A 16,154-nucleotide genomic window follows, 5' to 3' on the forward strand; every position below is an offset into this window, starting at 1 on the left:
ATTTAATATTTTCTTTAACAAGTATATTATTTAATATTATCGTATTAGTGAAGGAAAATTAATAAAGAAGCAAGTGGAGATTGGTTTTCTTAAAAAAAAAATAAAAATAAAATCAACGAGGATTGACCAGACCACTCTCGAGTTGAGAGTTGAGAGTACTCCTAAATTAATTAACCCTGGTTGAGCGATGCGTGGTGGAGGTTAACCCTAGTTAAGAGATTGGATGCTATATAAAAGGACAGGAGGGCGTAACATTGTTCTTCGTGCTAATCTCGTTGGCTCTTTCCGTTTCTGTCATTTAGGGTTTGTGAGTGTTGTCAATGGCTTCTGGAGAAGTTGAGTTCCGATGCTTCGTCGGTGGGCTTGCTTGGGCCACTGACAACGATGCTCTTGAGAAGGCCTTCTCACCGTATGGCCAGATCCTCGAATCGAAGGTCCGTTAGTCGCAGGGATCGGATCTGACACCATTCGGATTTGGATTCTCTTGATCCTTCTTGATCTGTGCTCTCTCATCTGTTTTGCGTTACTTGATCTATGATACTTGTGTTACTATAATGATTCTTTTATTACTCACACCAATCGGTACGTTCATCTTCATCTTTGATTCAAAGGCGAAGATCGATCGGTTTTAATCTGATTTTTTTTTTCTTCATTTTCCCTGAATTTCACGGTTCCGAACCCGATCTGACGTGATTCTATGTTTGTGTGTGTTCAGGTTATCAACGACCGCGAAACCGGAAGATCACGAGGGTTTGGATTTGTGACCTTCGCCACGGAGCAAGCGATGAGAGACGCTATCGATGGTATGAACGGCCAGAATCTCGACGGCCGTAGCATCACCGTCAACGAGGCTCAGTCCCGTGGAAGAGGTGGTGGCGGAGGTGGTGGTTATGGAAGCGGCGGTGGTGGAGGTTACGGTGGTGGTGGCGGTGGAGGGGGATATGGACGAGGTGGTGGAGGAGGTGGTTATGGTGGAGGCGGCCGCCGTGAAGGGGGTTATAACCGTAATGGTGGTGGTGGTGGAGGTTATGGTGGCGGCGGCGGCGGATACGGAGGTGGTGGTGGTGGTTATGGAGGTGGTAGTAGGGACCGCGGATATGGGGATGGTGGGTCTCGGTACTCGAGAGGAGGTGGTGCTTCCGATGGTGGAAGCTGGAGGAATTAGTGTTATTTTGATTTAGGGTTTAGTGGTTGAAAACACGGGAGGATGTTGTCTCTTCCTCCCTTTCATATATTGTGGTAATTTTAGGTTTGGAATATCTTTGTGGTTTGAGCACCTGTTATTGTTTCAGTGTTACTGTCCAGTGGTTATCGTTTTTGACCTCTAAATTAATCTGTGTAATAACAACAAAAAATGAATTGTCATTATTATGTCTAGGTTTATGTTTTATTGGATTACAAAATCGAGAAATAAATGAAAAAAAAAAACCTTTGAATTTAATTATCGACAATTTGAATTTTATTATATTAAACCGTTCAGACTAATTTAGGGAATAATAATGAATAAATATGTATTCTGTGATATGATTTAAATGGTGTCCATAAATAAAATTAAGTGTATAATTCATAGATGTTTAAATTTTTTTCCAATTGGTAGTTGAAATTTGTATTTGTAATAAGTGACATTGAATTCATATTTATAATTTAGGAGTATTTTAATTACATAGTCATAAAAGTAATAAAATGATGAGTACAGAAGAGGTAGAACATCTTTGTTAGATTCATCGTAATCTGAGTAATTACGTGATTCAGATGGAAGAGTACGGAATTTCACGATACCTTTCTATCTTATGAATCCTAATCTGTTCAATTTCGTTAACACATTTTTATGATATAGTTACAGCTGATTATCAAGTACAGAATTATTTTCTGAGGTATTATATTACTATTACTATATTAAGTATTTTTAATTATAAATACTATATGACTGCGTCAATTTAATATTTTATTATTAAAAATTAAAGTATTATACATATGCATAAAATTAATGATTACTAAAAAACTCATTTTGCTTCTTAATAATATTTAAAGTAAAACTAAAAAACATAAGAGCTGTTTTTCCTTTAAATGCTATAGCGATATTTTTTTTCCTTTAAATATATTTAATTAAAAATATGAAATAAACGATAAATCAATTTTTCTCTTAATTTATTTTAAGAATATTGTAATTCACGAATATTAAAATCTGTCCAAGTTATTTTAACTTTAAATATATATTTTTTTAAATTGTAATATAAATTACAATAAAGTTGTTATTTTGTAATTAATTTAACATTTTAAAGATGTTAATTATAAAATTATTTATTAATATTACTGTTTTTTGTTTTTTTAGATATTCTTTTTATATATAATGTATGATATATGTGGAAATTAATGGATGTAGAAAATTTTTAAATATTTTTTTGAATAAATTAATTACAAATATTATATTAGAATTTTTTTATTTATTTTGATAACGTAATTGATTTTATTTTAAAATAAAATTTCATTTAAAAAATGAAAATTTAAAATGCAAATTAACAAAATTCTAGTAGTGAAATTTAAATCATATTTAATAATTTAATTTGGTGATTTTTTTTTCGAAATAATTTTAAATTTTATTATTTTAATTATTTGAAATATTTTTTAAAATTTAATTTTTTTAAATTTTCTTATTCAAATAACTCATTTTATCTCAAAGAACTTTAAATTCACCAATGTCCAATCCAAACTTATACAACTTAAAATATAAGAATTTTAAGAAGAATAAGTTTAAAATTATGGTGTATGAGGAGAATTATGAAATGTTAAAAATGAGTAATTTTTCAAATTTTTATATTGTTATATATTTACATATTTTATCATACCATCAATACAAAATATACTTGAACTTGATTACTACCTTTTCACATAAAATTATCTTAGCCATGGATACACCCATGTAAAACATTTCTCAAATGTCTCAAATGATAAAATAAGATGTCTATAACACAGGAGTTATTACGTTCAGAGATCAAATAAGAAGTTTTTTCTTCTCATTTTTTTCTTCTCACGACGTATTCAGATAGTGAGTTACATACATAGTTGTAGGTTTAAAAAAAAAACATTCTTAGCATTATTTATTTCTCTTTATGGTTCTAACATTTAATTCATTACATTTCTTTATGCAATTATAGGTTTTCATTTGCAATTTTGTTTTGTATTTTTAGCATTTGCATCTTCAGCTATTTATTTCAGTGTCCACTTCCAACCACAAAAATGACGCCACCATCACCACCACTACAATTGAAGGGAGCAGAGAGTGATTTTTTTATTTTATTAAACTCAAAAAGCAACACATCTAAATTTAATTAAAACCGTAAAGTTTAATCACTCTATTTTTTTAACAAGTGACAGTATGTTGGAAGTCTCATATCGACTAGAGATATGGTCAATTTATAATATATAAGTAGGTGCAATCCAAATCTCATAAGTCGATTTTGTGGAGTTGAGTTAGACTTTAAATCCACTTCTAACATTTTGATGTTTACAAGTGTTCTTTTTCAAATAACTACTTTATTTTTTTTAAAGACTCAAAGAAATATCTATTTAGTTATATTTAAATATAAAATAATGCAAGTGTATTAAGTATATCAAAATATAATATACGATTTTCTTTTTTTATATTAACTTTGAATTATATCAAGAATAAGAAAGAGTTGAAAAAATAAAGTTTTTTTTTTCTCATACTTCAGACCATATTAATGAGTCTTTAGAGAAGACACTAATGAGAAAATAAAATACCTATAAGACAAGAGTTAAACTCGTAAAAAATAAAAAAATATACAATCTAAAATTTTAAAATGATAGATTTATGATTCTTGTATCTTATATGATTTTTAATTTTTTTTTATTTCTATTCCATTATTGATAAATATTTTTCAAAATTAATTGGTAAGACTATTTTAAAATATAGGTATCGAACCAATAAATTTAGTAAAAATTGTAATATATAATAAAAGAAGTTGAAATGAACACTTTTCTAATTCATAAAAAAATAAAGAATTATTTTTAAATAAATGAAAGCTTATTTTATTTATTTTTTAAATCTAATCAAAATATTTTCGAAGTATCGTAAAGGTTTAGGTAACCAAAGAAAGAAAGGGAGGCTAAGGACCTTAAAAATACTACAATAATAATACTTAATGTATTTACCGGCAATCTCTACCTAAATTTAATATTATGCAGTTCCATGTTTTATCAGATCTCTTATATTGGCGTTATAAATATTTTTTCTTTTTCAGAAACCCCCTTCCCCTCAATTTCATTTTTTAGCAAAAACATTATAACTAAAACAAGTAAAAAATATAAATATTTTAAATATTCCATATTTAATCTTCAAAACACTTGTCGTGGGAAACAACTTCTAAACTTTAATTATTTTTAACTTGGAATCTGAATGTTGGACAGTAAAAAAGCAAACTCATTGTGATTATGAATTTCAACGAAAAATACTATGAACATAAGCTATACCAAAGGAGCCTATACCACAAGTCGTAAATTAAAATCAACTCACAACAAGTTAGTTAATTTTAACTTATAAGAAATATTTCATAGATAAATTTATGCAGGCGTAAAATTGAACGAGAACAGATGAATTTTAATTTATAAAAAAAAAATCATTTTTGTGGTTGTGAATATTCTCACACACAAGTTTGTCTGTAAAGTATGTTACTTGGGTAGGTCTCAAATTGTAAATAAAAAGCACTTTTTTTGAACGTGATTAAAAAAATCTGGACAGATGGTGTGGTTGTGGAGGAAGAAATGTTGAGGGAGAAAGCGATGAAAAAGACAGAAACAGAAACACCTAATTAATCCGAAAACAGAGTTGCAGACAGAAAGTCAAGAAGAGAGAGATAGAGAGAGAGAGTGAAGAGGACGAAGGTGAAAGGAGTGAGATTGAAGCCATCGCTCGCCGCTTTGACCTTCACTACATATATATCATTCTCCTTTCACTTCCTTCTCCCATTCAATTTCTCGCTCTCTCTGTTTCTCTCTGTTCTGTTCTCGTCTCATATTAGGAACCAGATTTCAGATCAGATCAGATCCCATTATGAGTTCCGACACGAACACGAACACGGACACGACGGCGACAACCTCGAAGGAGTCGAAAACAAGGTTACCGGATTTTTCGCAGAGCGTGAAGCTGAAGTATGTGAAACTGGGGTACCATTATCTGATGTCACACCTGGTGACTCTGTGTCTGCTCCCTCTCATGTCCGTAATCCTCATACAAGCTTCTCAGATGGAGGCGCAGGAGATTCAGGAGCTCTGGGCCCACCTCCAGTACAACCTCCTCAGCGTCATCGCTATATCCGCCATCCTCGCCTTGGGATCCACCCTCTACATCATGACCCGACCCACATCCATCTACCTCCTCGACTTCTCCTGCTACCGTCCCCCCCACCACCTCACCGTCCACTTCCAAAAGTTCATCCACCACTCCACCCTCACCGGCGACTTCCTCCCCTCCTCCATCGATTTCCAGCGCAAGATTCTCCTCCGCTCCGGCCTCGGCGAGGAAACCTACCTCCCCGAGGCCATGCACTCCATCCCCCCCCGCCCCTCCATGGCCGCCGCCAGGGAAGAGGCCGAGCAGGTCATGTTCGGCGCCCTCGACAACCTCTTCGCCAACACCCGCGTCAAGCCCAAGGACATCGGAATCCTCGTCGTCAATTGCAGCCTCTTCAACCCCACCCCCTCCCTCTCCGCCATGATCGTCAACAGGTACAAGCTCCGTGGCAATGTCAAAAGCTTCAACCTTGGCGGCATGGGCTGCAGCGCCGGCGTCATCGCCATCGATCTCGCCAAAGACATGCTCCAGGTTCACCGCAACACTTACGCCGTCGTCGTCAGCACCGAGAACATCACTCAGAATTGGTACTTCGGGAACAACAAGGCCATGTTGATACCCAATTGCCTCTTCCGCGTCGGTGGGGCCGCCATTCTCCTCTCCAACAAAAGCTCCGACAGGAGGCGAGCCAAATACAAGCTCCTGCACGTGGTGAGGACTCACAAAGGGGCGGATGACAAGGCCTTTCGGTGCGTGTACCAGGAACAAGACGATGCCGGAAAAACCGGCGTGTCTTTGTCGAAGGATCTCATGGCTATTGCCGGTGGGGCTCTCAAGACTAACATAACCACTCTGGGTCCCCTTGTTTTGCCTATAAGCGAGCAACTTCTTTTCTTTCTCACACTTGTCGTGAAAAAGCTTTTCAACGCGAAGATGAAGCCTTACATCCCTGATTTCAAGCTCGCGTTTGACCATTTCTGCATTCACGCCGGTGGAAGGGCCGTTATTGATGAGCTGGAGAAGAATCTGCAGCTTCTGCCTCTGCACGTGGAGGCTTCCAGGATGACGCTGCACAGGTTCGGGAACACCTCGTCGAGTTCGATTTGGTACGAGTTGGCTTACACGGAGGCGAAGGGGAGGATGAGAAAGGGGAACAGAGTGTGGCAGATTGCGTTCGGGAGTGGCTTTAAGTGTAACAGTGCGGTGTGGGAAGCTCTCAGACACGTCAATCCCTCACCCAAATCTCCATGGGAAGATTGCATTCATAAGTACCCTGTTCAGATTGCATAGTCACTCTGTTGCAGCTTTATTCATCACAAAAATTCTGGGTTTTCATTTTAGATTCTCCTCTTTTCAAACTCCATTGAGTCATCATCGATTATTCTGTTTTCATTGTTCCTTGAGTTGAGCTTTCACATTACTGTATTCTGATGATCATTACATAATTTTTTTTTTTAAATCTTCAGATCAGTGTTAACGTCGTTTTGTGTGCATTTTTGTTGCTGGTTCGAACGATGTTGTAGGTAGGCAACTGGTGCAAGTGTTTGGATTTAGTCAGAAATTTGTTGGAACTGTGCTGCCCCTATAGATTAGGTTTTTTTTTTTTTTTTTTTTTTTGTTGTGCATTAAATTGTGGAATTGCGAAGAACGAGTCTTCAAAAAGAGTGCACTGTACCTACCGATTAAGCATAGGAAAAACGAGGATGGCAGAAAGAACGTAACCTAATACCTTCAAAAAAATGCTTCCTTTGTAAAACAGAAAAATGGCACATGGCGCGTCTTTTGTTACATTTTAGGTATAAATATGATTTCGTGTACATCAAACATTACTCTTCGCTAGTTGCTATATATAGATTAGAAATTTTTTCAGAATTTTATTGTCTGACGCAAAAAATAAATGAAATTTAGTCAGCAAATAGATGTGCAGAACTTTGGTAAGCTAAGGCTAAAATTAATTTTTTTAATGATAAAAATAGTCTTAAAATTTGAATCGGTACAAGTGGTGGTGTAAAAAAATATATTTTCCGAATAAGATTGAAAATTGAGTGGGGTGGGGGCAAATAAAAGATTGCATTGGGTGTAGAAACAATGTTAGCTATTATTTCTGCTCATTTTCTGTTCTGACACATGAAGTGTTTTTTGGCAATGCATGTTTTTCTTTGAATAAAATATTCTTCTTTTTCCCTTAAAATAATAATATTCTTCTTTGCCCATCTAACTTTCAATTGTTTAATTTCAACCTTGTTAGGGAGAGGGAGACACCTCTCCTTTCTCTTGGTGTCTATAAATTTTGAAGAGCATCTTCTCTCTACTCGCAACTTCTTCTGTAAAAGTCAAAAGTTACTTACTAAATGAAAAAATAAAAAAGTGGTAAATGCAAAAAAGTTAGATTTGAAAGTAAAAAGACTAAATTTTGTTTAATATTTTGGATGATGCAGGTTGTTCTGGTTAGCAGTAAAGTGACGAAAAGAGAAGCCTCTAGAATAGTTACGTTCATGTCTCTGAGATATTAATAATGTTTGTGTTCCTTTTAGGGTACATGTAGAATTAATCAACTTTTAATCTTAACCATGAAAGTAATGGATAATTTGGTGAGGGAAGATACAATGATTAGCATCTAATTCCATGGTAGGAGTATAATTAGTTTTAAAAGACATGGACGTGGCTATTTGTGTAAGCAATAAGTTTTACGATGCATATTGATTATTCAACCATCACCATGGTGTCAATATTATTATTATATGGCCTCATTATTAGTGATTCAATATATTAGAAATTAAGGATATCAGTTTAAATTTTACATCGGTTAGAACTAAGAAAATAAAGCATTATATAAAAATAAAGATCCATAAATCTATAATTTTAAAATTTTAGGTTGAGAGTGATGCCAATATTTTATGTGATTAGACTCAGGATTTATTGGTATTTATTCTCTCCAGAAACTCTCTCCCTCAACCTAACAATTTTTCTTTCTTTCTCAGCTTTTGCAACAAAAGAAGATTCAATCAAAATCCCAAATCAATGAATTTTAAGTCTACAAGAATACCAACAATACTCATGAATCGTGGTTCTTTGTAAAATACCTACCAACAAGATTATAGTATTTTTTTAGTTCTGTCCCCAACAGGGTGGTAGGAGATTAAAAGATGAACATTTTGTGCATAAACATGGGAAACGGTTTAACTAATTCAACTAAATTTTTTTTGACCCACAAAATTGGGAGTTGAACTGGTTTGAATTTTTTTGTTTAAAATCTCCACTTAACTGAAGTGAATTAGGTCAGTCTGACGTAATAAATTAAAAAAAAAAAGAGAATGAGTAATTTATAAGCTGTCTCACCAAATAAAAAGAACAAAGGAAAACATTAATAAGTAGACATAAATAAATGTAATCACACAATTACATAAATGTTATCATCAGTTAATTAAAAGTAATGTGTAGAAAAGAAAAAAATGGTTTATGAAAAAGACAGAACATTTAGCATTTATTATCTTCACAGTTAACTTAAGCATATTCGAAAGTAACATCTGCTATTTAAAGTATTATTATGATAATGATATCACAAAAAGTCAAGCGTAAAGTCATGAAAATGAACCGTCTTCGATTACAACGAAGAAACATCAAAGAAATTTTCTACAAATTTTTTTTCTTTATTTTATTTCTAGTAATTTATCTCGCAATCATTTTCCACTCTATAATTTTCTCTCAAACAAATACATTAATTTTCTCTCTAAACTACAACTCTATGGTTAAAAGCCAATTAGTTAATATTCTAGAATTAACAAAAACACAATTTTTTTTTTCTAAAATTAGGATTCTATAGCTAAGAAAAGTTCAACTTAATTAAATATACATTTGATTTTTATGTTTAACTTATTGTCACTGTTTTTGTATTGTTTAATTTACGTTAAAGTATATTAATTAATAAATGTTAATTAATTTTTAAAATTATGTACACATTATTTAAATTTTAATTTAAGCTTAATTAAGTTTCAAGTGTTTTTATAAATTTGTGTATTTTATTAAACTTTTTTTATTTATTTAGAATTCAAAATTATTATGTTTTTCATTTTAGTCTACACCATTTAATTTTTTTCATTACTTTTTCGTCTCCATGTATTAATTGCGATATTATTTTATTAATCACAAAAACATAACATATTTTAACACCAGAAAGAAGAAATAAGGATAAGAAATAAGGATAGTAAAAAAGATAATAACTACATCATTCGTTATTTCCTTAATTCTCCTGTGAAGGACTTGACACTGTTTCTAAAAATGACCTAAATTACAATTGAAAGATATACAGGTTCATTTCATAGTAGACTTAGCCATTGCTTCAGATTATTTTCAGGTTGAGACACTAGTTCAGAAGCCTTGAGCAAGAAAATGAAAAAGAATCAAAGAGAATGATGAACAATGAACAGAATATTAGTTAGAATTATGTGTAAGATGAATTAACTGCGTGATGGTGTGGATTTGTAATTAGGAAGTGGAACATGATCAGATTTTGTTAGGAATTGGAGTTTAAGTCTAATTCAATTTCACATAATCGATCTGTATAGTAAGATTTGTGCTATGTTTCTGACATTCTCCGAGAGTATCTCGTAGTGTCTTTTAACATCTTCAATGCTTTTACTAGTAATTGCTTATTAAGAATTTAAATATGAGTTTAAGTCTTATATTGATTAGAAATGAGAAAGTAGAGCACTATATAAAGATAAAGACTTGTACAGTCATAACTTTAAAGTTTTAGATTGAAAGTGATATCAATGCCTTATGTGATTGGACTCAGGTCTCGTTGATATTTGTTCTCTACAGTGAAAATTCCTCTTGATCCGGACAATACTGCTTTCGGTACATTGTGCCACCGATGAGGGGTATCTTCTCATACTTTGCAAGTGCCTTTTGGAAGCCATGAGAAAGAAATAGGGAAGGAAGAAAGAAGGTTGAGAATAAAAGTGGTGTGGTCCTTCACGTATAAATAAAATGGCTTCAGGTTGAAGAATAGTGTGGGTTGTACCTCACTCACTCATAGCCGAATCTGAGTTTCCAAAAGTTTCTGCTTTAGAACCACTAAATGAAGAACAACATGGTACGACCAAATCAGGGGAATCGGTTTCTAATGAATCTGGTTCTGGATTTCATATCTTCACCTTTCTTTTCTTTCTCGTTCATTCTAAATTAACTTCCTATACAACAAATTATACAACTCAATACATTAGGCTGTGAATCTTCCAGGGTTTGGAATAATGCTGAACGATTTATCATTTTAATTTCAATTAATAATATGATTAATTATTTATTTTGTCTTGTAAATAATTAAATTGAAATAAAACTCGAGTAGTTTTAATTGAAAAAATAATTTACAGTGATAATAAGAACTGTAAATATTATAAATGAAACTCCATTCCAATAATGCACGTATTTAACTATTTGCAATCACACTGTTACTTAATTGTTTAAATTGATTGTATTCTTTTAAACTTTGTTGTCTTAAAAATTTATTGAGTCCTTACAAAATGTGGGATCTTAGTCAAGTTGGGCCTGGACTTTCCTTGCACCCAGGCCTTCTTTTTTCAATTACCTTTTTCTTTTTTTTTTCTTAAATCACACACGATTTTATTTTTTATATCAAAATTTGTTAAATAAACACCTTTTAAATTTTCAGATTTTGGCCCAACTGCAAATATTGGTGTGTTTGATATTACAATTTTGTAATCATGGTCTTTTGAATTTAAAACGTGTAAGTTCAAATCATCAAGATAATTGTGATTTTTTATTGTCAAATTACTAAAAACCTCTTCTAGAAATTGAATTAATGATCTCTAACTATAAAGAACTAATCGCTAAAATAATTAGAGACAAAATTAAAACCTTAACTATTAATTTTGGAGAAAGATTTAAGATTTAATAACTAGTTGTCGCATTTTTTCTTTTAGCAAGCATTTACTGGGACTTCACTTTACTCTTCTTAATAATTAGAGACAGATTACTTGTCCTGCCATTACTTCAATTTCCTGCAGATAGTTGTTGTTAAAAAAAAAGGCGCAATTTCCAGGAGATTTAAAAAAAAAAAAATTAAAAATTTTAAAAAGAAAAGAATCCTATTAATTAAAACTAATTTATGAATAAGTTAAAATTAATTCTGATGAAATGTCTTTTATAAATCAACTCACTCCTATATATATTTATTTTACTTTATAAAAATGAATGCTTAATAAATACTCCTAAAAAATAGTTTGTATCGAATTCTTTCAAAGCCATATGGGTGCTTTGTTTTAGATTTTTTTTGACATATATATGTAATTAAGTTTCAATTTCGTTTTCTATAATATAAAGATTTATGGTAACTTAAGGCTGTTGCATTTAATCTAATATGAAAATGTCGTAGTAGGTAGAAATGTGGTTATATTTTTTGTGTAATAATTAAGAGAAATGTGATTATGTTAGGGTTTGATGATTGAACAGATACTTAGAAAGGAAAAATGTACATACAGATATTGAAAATGAACATCGACGACAATATCTAATGTATTTCCACCTATGGCAGTGGCATACAGATGTGTTATTTTGTGAACATTGACTTTGCTTATTCCAACCAAGGACTTGTTCATTCCCATTCTTCCCAATCACCCTTTATTCTCAACTCAAATCTACACTTTTATAATCCCACTAACCATCCACAAATAAAATGTATGAATTTAAATTATTATTATTATTATTATTATTATTAATTATATTATGAAACTTGTCTGACTATACAAACGTTGGAAATAATTAAATTAAGTGTGTGGGAATTCATTGAAGAATGGTCTTAAGAGAGTAACATTTGTGTCTGATTATGGTAGGTAGTTGAATATATGAATCTTTATGGTGTTCCATCTTCTTTTTCCCATGTCGAACATTAGAATATGGGAAAAAGAAGTAGGTGTCTGCTACTTGCTGCTTTATTTAATCCATTTAAGACATTTTGTATTGCCACTTGCTAATAAAGAAGATACCAGATAACCATGAAATAAATTTCTTGTTGAAATGTGTGTATCGAGGGAGAGAGAAAAAAAACAGATTCATATACTACATTGTTGCACACCAAATATATGAAGAATAAAATGACATGAGGTAGTTTAGTGCCTGCACAAAATAGGAACAAACCCATATGGTTTTTGAATTAAATGCATCATATATAGATAGTTTCAGATCTCACGGTCTCTCTCTTCACTCTCACATTTGTCTCTACTCATTAATCTAATCAATTCCTCACTCCAAAATTTCTATTCTAATATTGTCTCAGTCTTTTGTGTCTTTGTTCTTAGTGATTGCTCCAAAACCCTTCATGTGATATTGCCTCTCTTTATCCACTCACATCTTTTTTTTCCTTCCGTTAAGTTTTCAATCTATATGGGCTTCCTTCTTCACTGTATTTATGTTCGGGAGCATCATTAAAGTCGTGGAACGATCATACGATCACTCTAAGATTAAAATATGAGAGTTGTTCCAGAAAAACTCTGCATGAATTCATATGAAAACTTCTTTTAATTAAGGGTTCAGTAACAGCATGGCTCCACCTTCAAATTTAAAGCTGCTTTAAAAAGATATTGATTCACTGGAAAAATCAGCAATCTTGGGTTTGGAATAATAATTTGAATCCAAAATGTGCTATATTCTCTCGTGGTGATTACATGTGAATCCTATCCCTATAGAAAAAAAGGGGTTATGTAGCATCAGTTAAAAGGGTTGAATACATTAATTGCTTTTGAATGTGTTTTTCCAAAACCATACTTCACTTCAGAGATTTTCATGTGCACCGAACTTGGGTCGATTGAGGAAATGCTCTGAAAAGTATGAAATCATGTGAGACTCGTGGCATCTTGTCACCATCACCGTATTATTATTATTACTGCATGTATGCATGTACGTGAATGTTCTCATACATGTTTGTGCACAGCATGTTTCGTGAACAATGTTGGCGTTAGGTTTATATCAATGCCTCTATAAATATTTATTTGAGAAAAAATAAAAGAAACTTTTCTCTGAGATGGCTGATAAGGAACAGATATATGATGTTACAGGTGCTGTAGCAATTGTAAGTTTAGTATGTTTCCGGAGTTTTGAATTGTCTCTATGTACTATGATTAGAATCAGTTGCGCATATTTTGGGTTACGGTCAAAAACAGACAACAAAAGTAAGAACGATGTTGTCAGAAGTAGGGTTGATGGCTAGCTATTGAAGACAAAATATACTTTGGTGTAGCGTAGTTCAGAGACTCCTTGATGAAGTGAGATATGGATGGATCCTTTCCTTATACTAAGCAAAAAAACCTTTTAGGGTAAAAGTTCATGAATGTAGAATCAGTCTCTGCTCCAACTTAGAAAACAGTGTGTATTTTCGTACTGAAACAAAATTGTCAACGCAGGGTGGTGAAATGAGTTGAAGAAGTAAAGAATGTAACCACGAAATGACCTCAAAGGAACAAATACCATGCATTTTGAATTTTCCTTCTTCTTGGAAAAATGTCTGATTTAAAAATGATTTTCATTTAAATGTAAAGCATCCAGCACATGTAGAATATGTTTGAAAGGGAAGGAACTGAAAACAAAAGGAATATATTGAGATGAAATTTGGAGAGTACGAGAGAAATTAATAGTGCATGTTGCTTCTCTGCTAACCACGAGTTTCATATTACAGTACTCGTACCCTCAATCATGATTATCAACTGCTACTGTTTCAGAGTCACATTTTCTAAATAAACAAAAAAATTGAGTATGAGAGACGTGAGTTTTTTGGATGTCTATTTATGGTTGTTTTCGAGAGATATTACTGAGACGACACGTGAGTCAATTCATATACAAAATCAATTCTAACCTAAAATTAAGACAATAAATTTGTTAATCTTCATTTTATATATATATATATATAAATACCTACTACCGCCACGAAATTAAGAGTGTTTCATAATTTGCTTTATAGACGTAGAACCTATCGTTGTGTATCTGCAATATGCAATGCATGTGCTGCTGCTAGCATGACAAGACGTAGAAACTTTGGCTTGCAAATTTTAAAGGTGTGGGTTCCAACGTTGGGGATTGGAACTAGAAAAGAGACTCAAGCTTTTTTTCTTCCCTTTTTCTTTAGAGAAAAAATGTCTAATTTTTGGATTAGTGAGCGTCTTTGAGTACTTTTTTCTTTAAATATATAATATTATGGTGGAGAAAACTTTTTTTAAAAGATAATTTTGAGAAAATGCATCTTTTCTGAATAATTTTAAGCACTATTTTAACCAAAGATATTTTGTTAAAAGGTATTCAAGCAAAGAAGTTATTGCTTTCACTTATCTGTGCACTAAAATTGGTAAGTGAGAGTTTTTTCTTTCATTGATTTCGCGTTTAATAGTAGAAGTTTTAAGGAAAAAAAAAAAAACTTCTTAATATCGGACGTGAAAAGATAAATGCATTCAAATGTCGAGTCCAGATTTTCTATTAGTTGTTTTGGTACTGTCCTCTGCTGAACATTAAAAATACACTAGGTCAGTAGAGGAACAACACAAAAAACTCAACAGAGAATCTAAATTTGTGTTGTTCCTCTACTATGCCTTCATAATATACTGATTATCACTAATTTTGACATTTTAAAATATATTAAAAAAATATTTAAAATATTAACACAATGTACTTTTGATGCTCAACAGAAGACAACACCAAAAAGACTAGTAGGGAATCTGGACTCAACCTTAATCCAATGATGTTATGGATCTTTATTATTTTTATATAGTGTTTAATTTGTTTATTCTATCTAATGTGCGACTTTGACTCACATTTAGACTATTTCCAACTTACAACTCATTTTCTTACACGATTTGAAGTATATTTTTATTGTATATTGAAATTTATTAAATTTTTGAAGATTTTTAGAACAATTTCTATCGGTGAAGTTGTGCACATAATTTTGTAATTTTAAATAAATAATAATAGAGAATTATTATAAAAATGTGTTCAAATATAATTTATTTGTTAGGTTATGTTGTAAGCCGAAAAAGGTTATCACGAAGGAATAGTATTAGAAATAATAAAATTATCTAACATTTTATTTATTTTAGACATTTTAAAAGTAGAAATATATTTTTAAAATATTTATTAATTGAAGAACGGAGTGGTGTAAAGATTAAATTTCTACTTCTACACATACAGTAAACTAATTAAGAATAATCCAGTCTGATTTAAAGTAATTTCTGTAAAAATCAATAATCTTGTTTTTTAAAATCTATAGACAATGAATGTCATACTTATTTTTTGTCTTGTCACTAAAAAAAGAGATAAACCATAAGAATTCTTACATCTGAAAATCCAGTATCCAACTTATTCCTCCTTTCTCTCACTAAATATAACATTTGTGAGTTATATTATTATTATTATTATATTAATAATAATAATAATAATAATAATAATAATAATAAGTAAAGGAATAGTTTCCGATACATTGGATCTGGTGCTCTTCTGCGTTGCCACATGCCACATCTTTCTTCCAATTATTAATTTGGTTTATATTTATTTATTTATTTATTTTGGATAAGAAGAACTTCCTCTCAAGCCAATTATTAAACATGGGATTTAGTTTGCGTGATTGGTTCTAACAAGATACAACATCAGATTATTCTCAACCGACAGTACAAAATGTAAAATGGAAAAACAGATGAAAGGAGAAAAAACAGCAACATACCTCAAGCTATATCATAATTTTAATATGGTAAACTTCACCAGTGAAAATTTGTTTAAGTTTAAATATTTATAAAAATTTTATAAATAACTATAAATAAATCTATTGAATTTATCTACATATACAATA

At 31.7% G+C, this 16,154-nt stretch overlaps 1 protein-coding gene and 1 pseudogene across 2 annotated transcripts; both read left to right on the top strand.

Annotated features, from left to right (window-relative positions):
* Positions 1 to 240: 240 nt before the first annotated feature.
* Positions 241 to 1,377, top strand: LOC114164542 (uncharacterized). Its single transcript, XM_028049253.2, has 2 exons — positions 241 to 434; positions 716 to 1,377. The coding sequence occupies exons 1-2, from the start codon at positions 321 to 323 to the stop codon at positions 1,163 to 1,165; spliced, it is 564 nt and encodes a 187-aa protein (XP_027905054.1). The 5' UTR covers positions 241 to 320; the 3' UTR covers positions 1,166 to 1,377.
* A 3,372-nt stretch (positions 1,378 to 4,749) lies between these two features.
* Positions 4,750 to 6,882, top strand: LOC114164069 (3-ketoacyl-CoA synthase 4 pseudogene; annotated as a pseudogene). Its single transcript, XR_014984656.1, has one exon. The product of XR_014984656.1 is annotated as a 3-ketoacyl-CoA synthase 4 pseudogene (transcript).
* The last annotated feature ends 9,272 nt before the right edge of the window (positions 6,883 to 16,154 follow it).

The sequence above is a fragment of the Vigna unguiculata genome, chromosome 9 (assembly GCF_037176805.1).
Source record: "Vigna unguiculata cultivar grain cowpea cultivar isolate G323 ecotype 2 chromosome 9, ASM3717680v1, whole genome shotgun sequence".
Lineage (NCBI taxonomy): Eukaryota > Viridiplantae > Streptophyta > Magnoliopsida > Fabales > Fabaceae > Vigna > Vigna unguiculata.

Coding starts and splice junctions, on each gene's coding strand:
- LOC114164542 (XM_028049253.2), top strand. CDS start 321: ATGGCTTCTGGAGAAGTTGAGTTCCGATGCTTCGTCGGTGGGCTTGCT. Junction 435..715: donor GCCAGATCCTCGAATCGAAG/GTCCGTTAGTCG, acceptor GTGTGTGTTCAG/GTTATCAACGACCGCGAAAC.